The following is a 17,693-nucleotide window of genomic DNA, read 5'->3' as shown; positions in this document are numbered from 1 at the left end:
CACTGCAACTACTGAAGCCCTGCGCCCTAGAGGCTGTGCTCCGCAATAAGAGAAGATGCTGCAGTGAGAAGCTGATGCACAGCCACGAAGAGCAGCCCCTACTTGCCACACTCAGAGAAAGCCAGAGAGCAGCAATGAAGACCCAGTGCGGCCAAAAGTAAAATAAGTGAACAAATTTTTAGAAAAATACTGCTTCTTTAGTAATAATAGGAATTTCCTATTTGCACCATGTCACAGAACAAATTTGTTAGTGCATTTTGTTGAGCTTTATTAATTTGGTTGGCTTGAGCTCACTGAACCTCCAGAATGAGAATGGTAAAATAAAGGATGTCACAATGGCTCTACCATTCAAAGGACAATAAAAAGGTCTGACAGTACAAGAGCTTATTTTGAAAGAAGGCTGGGAGGAAAACATCACTGCTTACTTGGGCACTGAGTCTGGGACTCGGCCCTGTCTTGAGTTTGAGATTCTGGATTAGACTCAGCTACTCAGGTAGTTTGGTCTTCTCCTTATCAGTTTGGTATCTAGGTGTTCACAGACCTCGGTGACTCGAAGTTTCAAGGCTAGAGTTTTAGAAAGGTTTGAAAGAATGTCTTAAGTATGTATTAAAGAATATAGTAGGAGCTGTCATTCACTAAGAGCTTATTATATACCAGGCAAACACTACACTAGGTGACCAATGTCCTTTTTTTCTTTTAATGTTCATTACTTTGCAAGGTAGTTCTCATTATCCCTGTTTTACTAACAGAGAAACAGATGCTGGGTGAAATGAAGTTACTATGTACCTCAGTTTCCTTATTGTAAAATAAAAATAAATAATACCTATCTCAAAGGATCATTATCACAATTAAAATTAATTATACATCTATATCACTGAGAAAAGTACCTAGGACACAGTAAATGTTCAAGATATGTTACCTGTCATCACACTAGTAAGAGGTAAGCTGGGATTTAAATCAGATTTGTCTGGTTCCAAAATGTATATTCTTTTCACAGAAAGCTACTTGGCCACTTTATTTGCAATGGAGTGACATAGTTCTCACAGTTTATCCATACCTCCTTTTTCCCTTAAATTATCCTATCTATATGTAATTCACTTCATTGTAGAATTCCTGCCCTTTTATTTTTTGCCCCTAAAACATTAGAGAATAATTACAAGCTATGGTTTCATTCAGCAGATTAAAAAAATTCTATTCATAAAGAATTAAAATTATAACACGTAAGTGGGTTTCTATACACAGAAAATAGTAGCAACAAAATACTCTCCACTCTCAGCTAACTTTTCTATATAGTGGCATAGTTCTCTGAAAGCTTGAGAAAGAAAAGAACACTATAAAGTTCTTCATGCCATAAGGGAAGATTATCTGGCAGACTGTTTTGAGATGGTCTAAACATTAAAGACTTTACAAACTCCCTCCAAGCCTCTAATTCAGTTATATACCTTTTGAGATGGACGGTAACTTGAATCAATGCCCCGAGCCAAAGATTCATCAAGTAGTGTTTTTAGCTTTTCAGCAGAATCTTTACTCTTTGAATGTAAGAAGCCTAATGCTTTCAAAAAAATGGGATCAAGTTCCAAGTTCACTGCAGCAGCCATCCCAAACACCTGAAGGAAAAAAAAAAAAAGGTAATTTACAGACAATGGGCAATTACCTGTCAAAATTTATCTGTCTCGTTCTGTTTAGATGTATTACTGTGTACCTGATACAAAATTCAAACTGTCTAAAAGGTTATTACAGATAAATTTCCTTCTTATGCCTAATTGGAATTATCTAGTTCTCTTCTCCTAAAGTGAGAGTATTATCAGCTATCAGATAAGCTCCTCCTTTCCGCAGAGCCTCTTCCTAATACCGTTTTCAAATAATAAACTCACAATTTAGAACAGAGAAACTTGATGTGTTTAGGTCAAGCTTATGGTATATCAAAATTTCTGCTCTCAAACCTTATTTATACACCCCCCCACACACACACACATAGATTGGGGGAAGTGTGTCACAGGAGGACAATAGTTAGAGCATACATTAAGCAATAAGCTACAAAAGTCAGTGCTGAAATTTTAACCTCAGTTATCTTTTTTTGCCTCCTTAGTCCTCAGCCCCAATCTTGAATGCCTCAGAAAATATACTTATGATAATTTTATTGCATCACATTTAGCTTGTGGTAACCCATGCATTAACCTATTTTTAAAAAGCAAAGTCTCTGACAAATGGTGCCAACACACACACACACACACACATATACATGTATATACAGCCTATGATATTCTCTGTGCCCTAAGGAGCTTAAAAAATAGTGAAGATATACATCAAAGGCTTATGAAATTCTAAAACATTAAAAAGTTTTATTTGCAGTTAATACCAATGCTATTATGTTGTTTTATTTCTGGTGTCACTTTTTAAAATACTTCTCCCGGCAAGGAATTATTAAAATAAAAATGTATACTTTGTATTCAACATTCTAGAGCTTGAAACTGTCTTCTCTCCTTGAGGTTAATATTGTAATAATGCCACACACTTGTACTTGCTAGAGTTAGGGATCTGTCAGCAATTCCACAGTAATCTCTCATTTTCAGGGATTTATAAAGCCATTAAAACTTGCTGTAGGTTTAATCTTGGCATATGAAAGACCACCCTGAAAATGGATTTTGTTTGTTCCTTCCCTATCAACCTTCCTCCTAATACTTCTTCAGCTTTTATAGAAAACACATATACACACACTCTGAATGGCTTTTTTTTTTTTTTAAAGAAGGTATAAGATACCCATCTGATGGCCACAAAATTATTGTCAAATTCTGTGCTCTACTCAATCACCCATGAGCAGGGGTCCAAAGCTCAATATTAAAAGAAAAATAATCTACCTCAAACAGTTGTATGGGTAATAATTTAATAACAATTGAGAAGCAACCTGTTACTTCTTAAGATTGTATTATTACATACATTACCCATATATAATGATAAGTACAGAAAGGTGTATTTTTTTTTAATTATTCAAGAGGTTGGTCACCATAAACATTCTTAGGAGAAAAGAGTTCCTCATTAAAATGTCCACAATGAAAAGGAGTAAAGTTGTCACTCCTCCTGAGTACACAAGGAAACAGCCTCGACTTTCCACTGACTTAAGTTTTTATAGCTCAAGAGCATAACAGTTTACTTATCCAGAGCAGTCTGTATTTTGAGGTGCTGAATGGACTGAAATGTAGAAGAATCCTTTTAATATACTAGAAAAACCATTACTTCAAATTTCTATACTGAAAATTAGAAGCAAAGTATTTACTGTTGTATATTTCTATAGTCACAGATAGAAAAAGGTTCCTATTCCAGATTAGGTAACAAGAGTCAGTGCCTCATCTTTTACATCTCCTCCACTGGCAGGTGAATTCTTTACTACCAGTACCACTTGGGAAGTCCATATAACTGGTAGCAATTACATACATAAAGAAGTGTACTTACTTTTTTACTCATGGAATAAATGATGAGAAAAGTTTGGAGACCAATGGGTTAGCCTTTCCAGCAATTTCCAATTTCCCTTTTCCTATTATATATACATAATGGTTACTTTTGGGTACAAACTAACCTCCCCCTTGAAAATCCCTCCAGTAATCATTTAGCTCAGGGCTTCCCAGGTGGCGCCAGTGGGAAAGAAATTGCCTGCCAATTCAGAAGACATAAAATGGGTTCGATCGCTTGGTTGAGAAGATCCCCTGGAGGAAGGCATGGCAACCCACTCCAGTATTCTTGCCTGGAGAATCGCACGGACAAAGGAGCCTGGCAGGCTATGGTCCGTGGGGTTGCAAACAGTCGGACAATGAAGTCAGACAGTGAAGCAGGCATGCACGCACTCATTCAGCTCAGTCCTTCCCCCCTCCACACTAATTTCATTGCTAGCTCCCCAGCATCTTCTAGCCCCTACTTATTACCAACATATTCCCCTAGCTTTTTCCATAGTTTTCTCAAGCACTCCTTTTTTTTTTTTTTTTTAGGACATTTTGACCCTTTTGACATTTTCCTTCTGCACAGATAAGTTGATTTGCTACCTGCCTTTGGCCTTGAGAGAATGAAAGCTTATGGGTTGTCTCTGTACCTGCAGTCAGCTGCTTGCAATGTTTATCATCTTTTATTTCTTGTCCCATCTATGTGTTGTTGATTTGTCAATGGTTTCTTTTCTTTTTTTTTAATTGATTATTTATTTATTTTTTTTTAGTTTTTTATTTTTTAAATTTTAAAATCTTTAATTCTTACATACGTTCCCAAACATGAACCCCCCTCCCACCTCCCTCCCCATAACATCTCTCTGGGTCATCCCCAAGCACCAGCCCCAAGCATGCTGCATCCTGCATCAGACATAGACTGGTGATTCAATTCTTACATGATAGTACATGTTAGAATGTCATTCTCCCAAATCATCCCACCCTCTCCCTCTCCCTCTGAGTCCAAAAGTCCGTTATACACATCTGTGTCTCTTTCCCTGTCTTGCATACAGGGTCGTCATTGCCATCTTCCTAAATTCCATATATATGTGTTAGTATACTGTATTGGTGTTTTTCTTTCTGGCTTACTTCACTTTGTATGATCGGCTCCAGTTTCATCCATCTCATCAGAACTGATTCAAATGAATTCTTTTTTTACGGCTGAGTAATACTCCATTGTGTATATGTACCACAGCTTTCTTATCCATTCATCTGCTGATGGACATCTAGGTTGTTTCCATGTCCTGGCTATTATAAACAGTGCTGCGATGAACATTGGGGTACATGTGTCTCTTTCAATTCTGGTTTCCTCGGTGTGTATGCCCAGAAGTGGGATTGCTGGGTCATAAGGTAGTTCTATTTGCAATTTTTTAAGGAATCTCCACACTGTTCTCCATAGTGGCTGTACTAGTTTGCATTCCCACCAACAGTGTAGGAGGGTTCCCTTTTCTCCACACCCTCTCCAGCAATTATTGCTTGCAGATTTTTGGATCGCAGCCATTCTGACTGGTGTGAAGTGGTACCTCATTGTGGTTTTGATTTGCATTTCTCTGATAATGAGTGATGTTGAGCATCTTTTCATGTGTTTGTTAGCCATCCGTATGTCTTCTTTGGAGAAATGTCTATTTAGTTCTTTGGCCCATTTTTTGATTGGGTCGTTTATTTTTCTGGAATTGAGCTGCAGAAGTTGCTTGTATATTTTTGAGATTAGTTGTCAGTTGCTTCATTTGCTGTTATTTTCTCCCATTCAGAAGGCTGTCTTTTCACCTTGCTTATATTGTCCTTTGTTGTGCAGAAGCTTTTAATTTTAATTAGATCCCATTTGTTTATTTTTGCTTTTATTTCCAGAATTCTGGGAGGTGGATCATAGAGGATCCTGCTGTGATTTATGTCTGAGAGTGTTTTGCCTATGTTCTCCTCTAGGAGTTTTATAGTTTCTGGTCTTACATTTAGATCTTTAATCCATTTTGAGTTTATTTTTGTGTGCGGTGTTAGAAAGTGATCTAGTTTCATTCTTTTACAAGTGGTTGACCAGTTTTCCCAGCACCACTTGTTAAAGAGATTGTCTTTACTCCATTGTATATTCTTGCCTCCTTTGTCAAAGATAAGGTGTCCATATGTGTGTGGATTTATCTCTGGGCTTTCTATTTTGTTCCATTGATCTATATGTCTGTCTTTGTGCCAGTACCATACTGTCTTGATGACTGTGGCTTTGTAGTAGGGCCTGAAGTCAGGCAAGTTGATTCCTTCAGTTCCATTCTTCTTTCTCAAGATTGCTTTGGCTATTCAAGGTTTTTTGTATTTCCATACAAATCTTGAAATTATTTGCTCTAGTTCTGTGAAAAATGTGGCTGGTAGCTTGATAGGGATTGCATTGAATTTGTAAATTGCTTTGGGTAGTATACTCATTTTCACTATATTGATTCTTCCGATCCATGAACATGGTATATTTCTCCATCTATTAGTGTCCTCTTTGATTTCTTTCATCAGTGTTTTATAGTTTTCTATATATAGGTCTTTAGTTTCTTTAGGTAGATATATTCCTAAGTATTTTATTCTTTTCGTTGCAATGGTGAATGGAATTGTTTCCTTAATTTCTTTTTCTACTTTCTCATTATTCGTGTATAGGAATGCAAGGGATTTCTGTGTGTTGATTTTATATCCTGCAACTTTACTATATTCATTGATTAGCTCTAGTAATTTTCTGGTGGAGTCTTTAGGGTTTTCCATGTAGAGGATCATGTCATCTGCAAACAGTGAGAGTTTTCCTTCTTCTTTTCCAATTTGGATTCCTTTTATTTCTTTTTCTGCTCTGATTGCTGTGGCCAAAACTTCCAGAACTATGTTGAATAGTAGCGGTGAAAGTGGACACCCTTGTCTTGTTCCTGACTTTAGGGGAAATGCTTTCAATTTTTCACCATTGAGGATAATGTTTGCTGTGGGTTTGTCATAGATAGCTTTTATTATGTTGAGGTATGTTCCTTCTATTCCTGCTTTCTGGAGAGTTTTTATCATAAATGGATGTTGAATTTTGTCAAAGGCCTTCTCTGCATCTATTGAGATAATCATATGGTTTTTATTTTTCAATTTGTTAATGTGGTGAATTACATTTTCATTGCTTTACCTTGACTATCTGCTGTCCCCCGCACCAACCCCCTGCCCCCACCCCCGCATACACACAGACATCACCTGTTTTACAGCCTTCCCCAAGTAGGGAGTTGTTCCTATTCAAAGACCAAACAGAGGTCTACAGAGACCTTACTCCATATTGCTGTTTGAGGGAGAATACTCCCCAACCATCATTGATCAACATCGTCTCTTGAAACCACACGTGCATGTTCACTGCTGCTAATGGACAGAACATTTGTGCCAGGTTCACCTTCTTCCTCTCCCCCTTGCCATTATCTCTGGTAATTTTGGCATCTATACTGGTGTTCTTCTCCAAATTCCTGTGCTAGGTTTATTCAGATCTTCAAAGAGCTTCATCTTCAGCTACTGAAACCTAGACCTCACAACTCTTCTCTTTGACTACAGTCAATTCTCCTTTTGAACTACAATCTTCCACCACTCTATCAATCTCCTCTACTGCTTTGACCCAGGACCCTCTTCAGGGTACCAAGTCAATTTTTCTTTCTTTTAAAAATGTCTTTATCCCATCCATCTGTACTTTGAATTTATAGAGGCCTCCACTTTGTTTCCTCTGCTTCCTCTTTATTAGCACCTTCTCGACCCAACTTCTGTTCCCCATCCAACAGAAAAAACAGGAGTTGGGCCTAAAATAAAACACCCATCGTTATATGTTTTATCCTTTATTATTTTGCTTTCTACCTTACTTTCCCTCCCCACTGTCTATTGCTTTCTCCAGTTTCTATTACTCCTCCTTCTTACTGGCAAATACACATTAGTAATCCTCTGTATGTGGATTTTGAGTAGTGTGATGAAATCACACGCCAGCTTGGCCCATCCCGCGTGGGACGTGAATTATCCCTTTGTCCAGTGAATCCCATCTGTTAGTCACTAGCCAGCTCGGTTACCAGATTGGCTGCCAGGGTACTGCAGTGCTTGTGTTCATGTTACCTTATTATTACTTATTTAATAGCCCCCAAAAGCCACAGTAGTAATGCATGCGATTCAGATATGCCAGAGAAACTGCAAAGGGCATCCTCTAAGTGAAAAGGTGGATGTTTTCAACTTAATAAGAAAAAGGTTACATGCTCATATAATGAGGTTGCTAAAATCTATGGTAAGAACAGTCTTCTATCCATGAAACTGAGAAGAAGGAAAAAGAAATTTGAGCTAGTTTTGCTACTGTACCTCAAGCTGTGAGAGTTACAGCCATGGCACATAAGTGCTTAGTTAGATTGGAAAAGGCATTAAATTCGTGGGTGGACATGAACAGAACATGTGTTCAAACTGACAGAAATGTGTTGGGCCAGAAAGCATTGAGCATCTACAAAAACTTCAGCAAGGGATCCCCTGAAATGAGTGATGCCAGCCACTTACTGCAAGTAAGAGATGGTTACATAGATTTGGATTTAGACTGAAAAATATATAAATTACTGGAGAGGCTATGTCTGCCAATGAAGAAGCCACTGTCACATTTCAGGCAGAGTTAAAGAAGCTGAAGGGAGAGACTACGTTCACATAACTTTTATTATGGTATGTTGTTACAATCGTTCTATTTTATTACCAGTTGTTGTTAATCTCTTACTGTGCCTAATTTATTAATAAAACTTTATCACAGGTAGCCTGGAGAATCCCAGGGACAGAGGAGCCTGGTGGGCTGCCGTCTATGGGGTCACACAGAGTCGGACACGACTGAAGTGACTTAGCAGTAGCAGCAGTATGCAGGAAAAAAATAGTGTATATATAGGGTGTGGTACTATCCATGGTTTTAGGCATCCACTGGAGATCTTGGAACATATCCTACATGGATAAGAAAGGACTACTGAATAGTGAAATTCCTTTTTCTTCTATGGTCCTAAAGAGGTCCGCAACTGTGGGGTAAATCTGTCACTCAGTAACGCTGGCCAAGAGAATTCACTGTCTCTTTCAAAAACCTTTCTTCTCCATGAGAAATACTCAGCTCTTCTGGTTTTCCTTTTCTATCTTGGGCTCTTCTTTCTGTGAGTTATCTTTTCAACTCCATTGATCTTGGTATTGCTGAAGTAATTGTGTCCTCGTGTATTTTCTTTAGTTCTGCTACCAGTTTCCTATTTTGTAATCTTTATATATCATGTTTTCAACTAGCATCTGTAGAGAGATGATTTCATATGTTTACTCCCAGTCCATCTCTCTTAAGCTTAAACCCATATTTCCAACTACTTAATAGACATATCTAACTGGTTGCCCTAATGGTATCTCAAGTTCAGCTATGACTGAATTTGAAAGTATGAATATCTTCCCCCCAAACTTCCCTGTCCTGCACTGTCAATAAATGACACACTCTCCATTAATCAGGTCTGAGGCCTAAACCTTTGCTCACTGAATCCTTCCCAATCCCTTAGTCTGAACAATCAGCAGGCCTTTCCTGTGAATTCTGACTCTGCAACATTTCTCACATCTGTTGCTGCTTTTCATTTCAAGGCTATTACTCAGATTCAGGTTTTCACTTGCTTTTTGTACTACAGCAAAAATCTAGTTATTCTCCTTGACATCAAGACAGTTGCTATATTAATGTTCCTGCAACACATTTTCTTTCTTTCTTCTTTGAAAATTAAGGCAAGCCACTGCCTTTAAAATAAAGCCTAATTTCTTGGCCTACCATTTAAAAAGATTCAGTAACTGGCACAAAAACTTTAATTCTTCATCCCTAGATCTTCAGTAGGGCAGAGTCATTAGCTGGGCTTGCTACTTATACTCAATTTGTCTGTCTGAGAAGCATTTTACCTTTTTTTATATTTCCAGATCCTATCAAGACCTGGTTCAAATACTACTTCTCATGAGGACTTGACTCATAGCTAGTGTGTTCTGCTCTACTTCCTGGACTACTAATACTGCTCTCCAAGGATATCTAGCAGAGCATTCTCATGGTATGGGAGTTTTCTACCTTCAACCACACTTTTCAATTTTTTTGGACATTTGTTATAGTCTCTATAAAACTCTCAGTACTTTAAGGGAGGAAGCTATCTTTTTTGCCTGGGTGTGTTTGTGTGCTAGGTGGCTTCAGTGGGGGCCAACTCTACGCAAACCTATGGACTGTAGCCCGTCAGGCTCCTCTGTCTATGGGATTCTCCAAGCAAGAATACTGGAGTTGATTGCTGTGCTCTCTTCCTATCGTTTTTGCCTACCATTTTGCTATTTTGCAAAGTACCACAATATAATGGCCATAGAATTATTAGAGATCAAAGTATAATGATCTTTTCTCTGCTTCTACACAGTTCTAAATATTTCCAAAGTCCCTTAACAAAAAGCAACAAAAAAAGAAACTCAGACCCATCCCCACTGGCTCGCCCTGCCCTCAAACCCTAAAACAGCAAAAAGGGAAAGGCAGTACAAAACAAAAACACCTCTTTCAAGACTGGGGACTTGTACAGTGTTCCTATCTGCAACAGTCTCTTGCCAATCCTTCATCTGGTTTAAATTTTTTAATCTCACTAGGCTGTAAACTCCATGCAAGCAGGAACTTGTTTTAGTCACTCTTATATACCTAGTGTTTCGAACTTAACAGACTCTCACAACTATTTGTTGAGTCATTGAACTAGGTTTCGTTTAAATGTCACTTTTGAGGGCTTCTGTGATTTCTCCAAACTAAGTTGGGCATTCATATATTAATATATGCTTTCCTCTAGATCCCATTTCCCACTCAACACGCCGATCATAAAAGAAATGCAAAGTTGATCTTCATGTGAACGAGATGCAGGAAACTGACCTTATTCACACAGAGTGCAATATTAGTGTTGTCATCACAGAACGGCTCTAGATAGCTCTGCCTTTTCATCTTTGCAAGCGCTTGTAACCCATCCCTTTAAAGATGCTGCCCTTTTTATTCCTTCACCGAGTTCTTGGCCCTAGGTTACACTGATATCTTAGGCACACGTCCGGAAACACAGGTGAGGTGGAAAGACCTTGATTCCAAACCAATCAAGTGACAGAGAATCTAAAAAGTGACCACAGACGCGCAGAACAAGAATGCCAATATTTTGACCAAAGTCGTGACACATCCAAGGCCTAGCACAGGGCAAGGTCTTTGACAAGTGAGAGGCAGACAGAAGGAGCTGTACAGAGAAGTCGCCAAAACCTGCCAAGGAAGGTCCGAGAAAGGGTTCCAAGGACCTAGTCCCTGGGGCTTCCTCTCCGTGGAAGCCCGACCCTCACTGTAAGGAGAAAGCAGTCAGCCTGGGCACTCTACCGCCTGCAGACTGCGAGGCGTCCCCACAGGGAGCGAGAAAACTCTAAGACCCCACGGAACCACTCTCCCACCTCGCCCCTCGCGGAGGTCTCAAGCCCCTGAGAGTCGGCTGAGAGCCGGGCAGCCGCTCACTACTCACTATTCACCGCTCCGCCCAGCTGCTCCGTCCGTTGCCGGTGGCCTGGCGAACCGGTGCCAACACCACCAGCCCGCCCCGAGAGCGGAAAAACAAAGGTTCCCGCAGGAGGCTCGGCCGCGGAACGCTTTGACTGTGCGACGGTAGGAAGTGACGTGAGCCTCTCTTTCCGGTCCGCCGGATTATGAATGACGGCCGCCGCCGCTGCTTCCTTGAAGCGCTTGACGTTCTTTCTCTCGTGGCCTCGTTGGCAGCGAGCGGTCAGCAGACGAAGACTCCCTGAAGTGGCCTCGGGAAACTCGGCTCGGGCGGGGCTGGAATGCGCTGGCGGCCCCTGTCGCCTACCCACTCACGCACCCTCCCTGCCTGGCCGCGCCTCTGCGACCAGGTAAGGAGGGCGCAGTCCCCGTGACCCCGAAAAACCGCCTCTTAGTATAGGGGGAAACAGGATGGACGATGCGGGCAAGCGTGGGAAGGCTCCCGTCCCCTTCCCAGTTTTTCCAAGACCAGTGCCCCTGGCTTTCTCTAACGATGGAATGGAGCAACTTCCAGTTGCAGCAATCTCAGGGGTCTTCTGCCATTTGCTGCTACGTATAGTTGGTGTGTGGACTTCCCTGGTGGCTCAGACGGTAAAGCGTCTGCCTACAATGTGGGAGACCTGGGTTCAATCCCTGGGTCGGGAAGAAGGCAATGGCAGCCCACTCCAGTATTCTTGCCTGGAAAATCCCATGGATGGAGGAGCCTGGTGGGCTACAGTTCATGGGGTCGCAAAGAGTCGGACACGACTGAGCGATGCTCACTCATGGTTTGTGTAGATTTCTTGGATCATCTTTAACTTTTTTTTTTTTGGCACTTAGTTTTCTCTCCCAGCCCTTCCTCATTGGAGAGAGCAGTTGTATGTGAATGTTAGCAAACTGTTGCTCCAGTGAACTTGCTTCATTCATTTGGGGTCATTTGCTTCTATTGCATCATCAAGGCCGTGTTTCACTTTGGTTTAGGATTAGGTGACTTGGTTTTTTCCTTCATTCTTAATGTCATGATCCTATCTTGGATATCAAGAAAATGCCAACACTTAATAATACATCTTGGCAAAAGTATTGCTAGAGGAGATCGAGTACTTCTTTTTCTCCTAAGCGTATGTAGAAACTGTTTAAAAGGGAACATGCAAAAGCAGGCAACAACTAGTGGTATGACAATTTAAACTTTAACCATGGTCATTTAAATAGTGTGGAATAAAATCTTTGTTATAAGTACTACTGAGTAGTTTGCTGTCATATTGAATACGAACATCAAGCTATGTGACTTTTTTTTAACTCCCTGGTGAGTGGTATTTGTAGTTGTTCAGTTGCTAAGTTGTGTTACACTCTTTGCAATTCCCATGGACTGCAACACACCAGGCTTCCCTGTTCTTCACTATCTCCTGGAGTTTGCTCAGATTTATGTCCCTTGAGACAGTGGTGCTATCTAACCATGCCATGCTCTGCCACCTCCTTCTCCTTTGCCTTCAGTGTTTCCCAGCATCAGGGTCTTTTTCAGTGAGCCAGCTCTTCACATCAGGTAGCCAAAGTACTGGAGCATCAACTTTAGCATCAGTCCTTTCAATGAATATTCAGGGTTGATTTTCCTTAGGATTGACTGGTTTGATCTTGGGTTCAAGCAACTCTCAAGAGTCTTTTCCAGCACCACAATTCCAAAGTATCAATTCTTCAGCTCTCAGTCTTCGTTATGGGTCCAACTCTCAAATTCATACATGACAACTGGAAAAAACCCTAGCTTTGACTATATGGACCTTTGTCAGCCAAGTTATGTCTCTGCTTTTTAATATGCTGTTTAGGTTTGTCATAGCTTTCTGTCCACATGTCTTTTAGTTTCATGGCTGCAGTCACCATCTGCAGTGACTTTGGAACCCACAAAAATAAAATCTGTCATTGCTTTCTCTTTTTCCCTTTCTATTTGCCATGAAGTGATGGCACCCGGTGCCACGATCTTTTTTTTTTTTTTTGAATGTTGAGCTTTAAGCCAGCTTTTTCACTCTCCTCTTTCACCCTCGTCAAGAGGCTCTTTAGTTCCTCTTTGCTTTCTACCATTAGAGTGGTGTCATCTGCATATCTGAGGTTGTTGATATTTCTCTTGGCAATCTGGATTCCAGCTTGTGAGTCATCCAGCCTGGCACTATATGCAGAGTACTCTGCATGTAAGTTAAATAAGCAGGGTGACAATATACAGCCTTGATATACTTCTTTCCCAATTTTGAATCAGTCTGTTGTTTCCAGGTCTGGTTCTAACTGTTGCTTTTTGACCTGCATAGAGGTTCCTCAGGAGGCAGATAAGGTGATCTGGTATTCCCATCTCTTTAAGAATTTTCCACAGTTTATTATGGTTCAAAGGCTTTAGCATAGTCAGTGAAGCTGAAGTAGGTATTTTTCTGGAATTCCCTTTCTTTCTCTATGATCCAGTGAATGTTGGCAATTTGATCTCTGGTTCCTCTGCCTTTTTTAAATCCAGCTTGAACATCTGGACGTTCTCAGATCACATACTGCTAAAGCTTAACTTGAAGGATTTTAGGCATAACTTGCTAGCATGTGAAATGAGCACAATTGTATGGCAGTGTGAACATTCTTTGTCATTGCCTTTCTTGGGGATTAGAATGAAAATTGACCTTTTCCAGTCCTATGACCACTGCTGGGTTTTCCAAATTTGCTAACATGTTGAGTGCAGCAGTTTAACAGCATCATCTTTTAGGATTTGAAATAGCTCACCTATTCCATTACCTCCACTAGCTTTGTTGGTAGTATTGCATCCTAAGGTCCACTTGACTTCACATTCCAGGATGTCTGGCTCTAGGTGAGTGACCACACAATTGTGGTTATCTGGGTCATTAAAATCTTTTTTTGTATAGTTCTTTGTATTCTTGCCACCTCTTCTTAATCTCTTCTGCTTTTGTTAGGTCCTTACTACTGAAAGGATTGCCTTAAGCATGTCTCACTATTTCACATCGTGTTTAAGATTTTTTTTATGTGGACCAATTTCTTAGTGTTTATTGAATTTGTTATAATATTACTTCTGCTTTATGTTTCGGTTTTTTTGGCCATGAGGCATGTGAGATCTTTGCTCCCTGACCAGGGATAGAACCTGTACCCTCTGCATTGGAAGATGAAGTTTTAACTGCTGGACTTCCAGAGAAGTCCCAGAATTATGTTTGAGTTATACCTGAAGGCAATATTTTAAGAGATCTAACTTCAGAAATAAATCTGGAAAAATTAATGAGATTTGAAAATTATTTTATCAATTCCTTTATTTTATTACACTTCGGTTATATGTTTGTCTGCTTTAAACAAAGCTCAAACTTGAACTTTTGTAGTAGAGGACCCATCAAGGGTTTTGGAGGGGTTGTTTTTGTTTGTTTATCTGAACATGTGTTTGTAACTTTTCTATCACCTGTGATTTGAAATAAGAATAAATGCTGACTATCCAATTGATCTTTCTAACCAATAATTTAGCAGACTTTGAAACTGAACAAATTCTGAAGCTAGTCAACTAAAACATCTCCAGTATACACAATTCCTTAGCACATGGTGTTCTCATCTTCAAGTGTTTTAACTAGCCTACTGAATTCTGTTATGACTAGTGCTTACAAAGCAAGGATTTATACCATTCAGTTCATGATGAGCACAGATATCAGTTACTGTGGGAATTCAGTAATTTTATTTCAGGTTTGCTGATGTTTCTAACAGGTTAGCATTTCATGCTGTGGCTCCTTGTTAATTGTGAGGTCAAGCTTATCTGCAAGCATTATGATTCTATGGCAACAGATGATTCCCTGATTCTGTGGAGAGAAGATGCCACAGTTCCCTTATGGCTAAGGTTGTAGTAAGCTTTCTTACTTTTAAATAGTTTTTCCCCACTTCTTGCCTGGGTAAGAAAACAGCTAATTTTAATCATAGGATTTTGTCCTCTAGGACTTAGTGGTATGTGTCTCAATGTTTCACAACGTAGTGAGCACTGAATAGCTCGGTTTTTTCTTTCTTTTTTAACCTTTAATATCTAAGGTAATAAGCTACTATTTAACTTTGTAGAGGCAGGCTTTTCTTTCTTTTTTTAAAAAAATCTATATTATTGAAAGAAAACAATGAGATATTTGCAACCAAATACTGTTATTTAGGGGATTTCCTTGGTTGTCCAGTAGTAAAGACTCCCTGCTTCCAGGGCAGGGGGTGTGGATTCAATGCCTGGTTGGGGAACAAAGATCACACCTGCCACATGGCATAGAAAAAAAAACAAAAAAAAACTTGTTGTTTCTATGTATAAAATACAAGCTAGGTTATAATATTCATAATGTTGAACATTTTGATGTAGTGGGGAATTAAAATGAGTTTACATTTAAACTTGAATCTTTAAGGAGTTTGTCACTTTTTTTATGCTTATAAATTGCTTTAAACTATTCGATATAAGCAGTTAATATTCAAGTGAACTTAAGATATCCCATTTATACTCCAGAATTTTGTGACTCCCTGGTTTTCAGCCTTAAATAACAAACATTTTTTTTTATATTTGGTTTCAATCTTTTCTGTTTTTAAAAAATCTTTTTATTTTATATTGGAGTATAGTTGGTTAATAGAGAAAATCTTTTCAACTCAACACAAAATCTCAAATTTTTATTGAGAAGTTTGAAAATACAAAGTGTAATTGAAGACTTGCCCATCAAACTTGGTGTTTTTTGACAGTATCAATGCATAAGGAATTTAGGGATAAATTACAAGTAGTTACCAATTGTATTTATTTAGAGGATTACTCTTGTGTTAGGTGTTGTTCAGTTCTCACAACATACTATATGGTAAATATTGTTGTTATTATTATCTCTTTTTATGAATGAGAAAACTAAGGCACAGAAAACATTTATATTACTAGATACTAAGTATCAGAACCAAGATTTAAACCCAATCAGTCTGCACCAGAGTCTAGACTCTTATTCATTACTCAGTGTATGAATATTCTACTTGTTAAGTAAATATATAGAATCTTATTAGGTTCCTAATTCTCTTCCCTAAATATCAGTTCAGTTCAGTTCAGTTCAGTCGCTCAGTCGTGTCCGACTCTTTGCGACCCCATGAATCGCAGCACGCCAAGCCTCCCTGTCCATCACCAACTCCCGGAGTTCACTCAGACTCACGTTCATTGAGTCAGTGATGCCATCCAGCCATCTCATCCTGAGTCGTCCCCTTCTCCTGCCCCCAATCCCTCCCAGCATCGAAGTCTTTTCCAATGAGTCACCTCTTTGCATGAGGTGGCCAAAGTACTGGAGTTTCAGCTTTAGCATCATTCCTTCCAAAGAAATCCCAGGGCTGATCTCCTTCAGAATGGACTGGTTGGACCTCCTTGCAGTCCAAGGGACTCTCAAGAGTCTTCTCCAACACCACAGTTCAAAAGCATCAATTCTTCGGCACTCAGCCTTCTTCACAGTCCAACTCTCATATCCATACATGACTACTAGAAAAACCATAGCCTTGACTACATGGACCTTTGTTGGCAAAGTAATGTCTCTGCTTTTGAATATGCTATCTAGGTTGGTCATAACTTTTCTTCCAAGGAGTAAGCGTCTTTTAATTTCATGCCTAAATATCAGTAGACATAAAAATGTTTATGCTTTATTTACGAATTTGAGTGGATTCTAGTTTTACTTTTTCCAACTCAGCTCACAGTGGTGTGTTTCTTCATTTTAATTTATACATAGTTTGCTCTTAAAATAGATTTATTTGGAAGGGAAAGAATGGAGTCAAGAAGAACGAAGCTTATGTTGTACCAAGACTAATGTTTTCAAAAATACTATCATTACAGGGATTAGTGACAATCATTTATGTACATTTATTCATTTATACAGTCCTTGAACTAAAATTTGACTACTGTTTACCATTGGAGACGTGCAGTAATAAGTGCTGTAAAGAAAAAGAAAGCAGGATAAGGGGCTAAGAAGTGTTAGGAGTGCTTTTTCAATTCAAGTAGTCAGGAGAGACTGCTCTGAGTTAATATTCAGAGGCCACAGTAAAATAAAGGAGCAAGCCATGTGAATATCTTGAAGAAGAATATTCTAGGCAGAAGGAATCACAGGTACCCAAATTCTCAAGTGTGGGAGCACTGGGTAAATGGTGTTGCTATTTTATCAAGAAGGATATTACTTGAGGAAAGATGAACAGGTTTAAAAAAATGTCCAAGTGAAGATGTCAAGTAGGCTACAGGAGTCTGAAGTTTAGGGGAAAGGTTGTGGCAGAGATAAATATCAGAGTCATCAGTGATATTTAAACCTGTAGCACTGCGAATCACCTTTGACAGTGCTGTCATAGTGTAAGTTGTAGCTCATGGATCTTGGAATCAATTTAGTGAGCACTAAGCAACCTAGATAGCATATTGAAAAGCAGAGACATTAATTTGCCAACAAAGGTCTGTCTAGTCAAGGCTATGGTTAGGGAAGTCTCAATGGATGTGAGAGTTGGACTGTGAAGAAAGCTGAGCGCCAAAGAATTGATGTTTTTCAACTGTGGTGTTGGAGAAGACTCCTGAGAGTCCCTTGGACTGCAAGGAGATCCAACCAGTCCATTCTAAAGGAGATCAGCCCTGGGTGTTCTTTGGAAGGAATGATGCTAAAGCTGAAACTCATGCGAAGAGTTGACTCATTGGAAAAGACTCTGATGCTGGGAGGGATTGGGGGCAGGAGAAAATGGGGGCGACAGAGAATGAGATGGCT

The 17,693-nt window shown here is 39.5% G+C and overlaps 2 protein-coding genes across 3 annotated transcripts in view; one reads left to right on the top strand and one right to left on the bottom strand.

The window, feature by feature from the left end:
- INTS12 (integrator complex subunit 12) overlaps nucleotides 1-11,118 on the bottom strand; it is a 31,975-nt gene extending 20,857 nt beyond the window's left edge. Inside the window, exons 1-2 of the mRNA XM_069593564.1 lie at nucleotides 10,958-11,118; nucleotides 1,443-1,607 (exon numbers count right to left, since the gene is read on the bottom strand). Coding sequence (XP_069449665.1) covers nucleotides 1,443-1,598 — 156 coding nt within the window. The 5' untranslated portion in view covers nucleotides 1,599-1,607; nucleotides 10,958-11,118. The remainder of the gene's footprint in view (nucleotides 1-1,442; nucleotides 1,608-10,957) is intronic.
- GSTCD (glutathione S-transferase C-terminal domain containing) overlaps nucleotides 11,112-17,693 on the top strand; it is a 147,111-nt gene continuing 140,529 nt past the window's right edge. For both annotated transcript variants that reach the window (XR_011257649.1, XM_069593563.1), the window contains exon 1: nucleotides 11,112-11,342. The gene's annotated coding sequence lies outside the window, so the exon portion shown is untranslated. The remainder of the gene's footprint in view (nucleotides 11,343-17,693) is intronic.

This window comes from Ovis canadensis, chromosome 6, assembly GCF_042477335.2.
Source record: "Ovis canadensis isolate MfBH-ARS-UI-01 breed Bighorn chromosome 6, ARS-UI_OviCan_v2, whole genome shotgun sequence".
In the NCBI taxonomy this organism is placed as follows: Eukaryota; Metazoa; Chordata; class Mammalia; order Artiodactyla; family Bovidae; genus Ovis; species Ovis canadensis.
The sequence above is the reverse complement of the archived record's forward strand: the minus strand, read 5'-3'. Positions and strand labels throughout refer to the sequence as shown.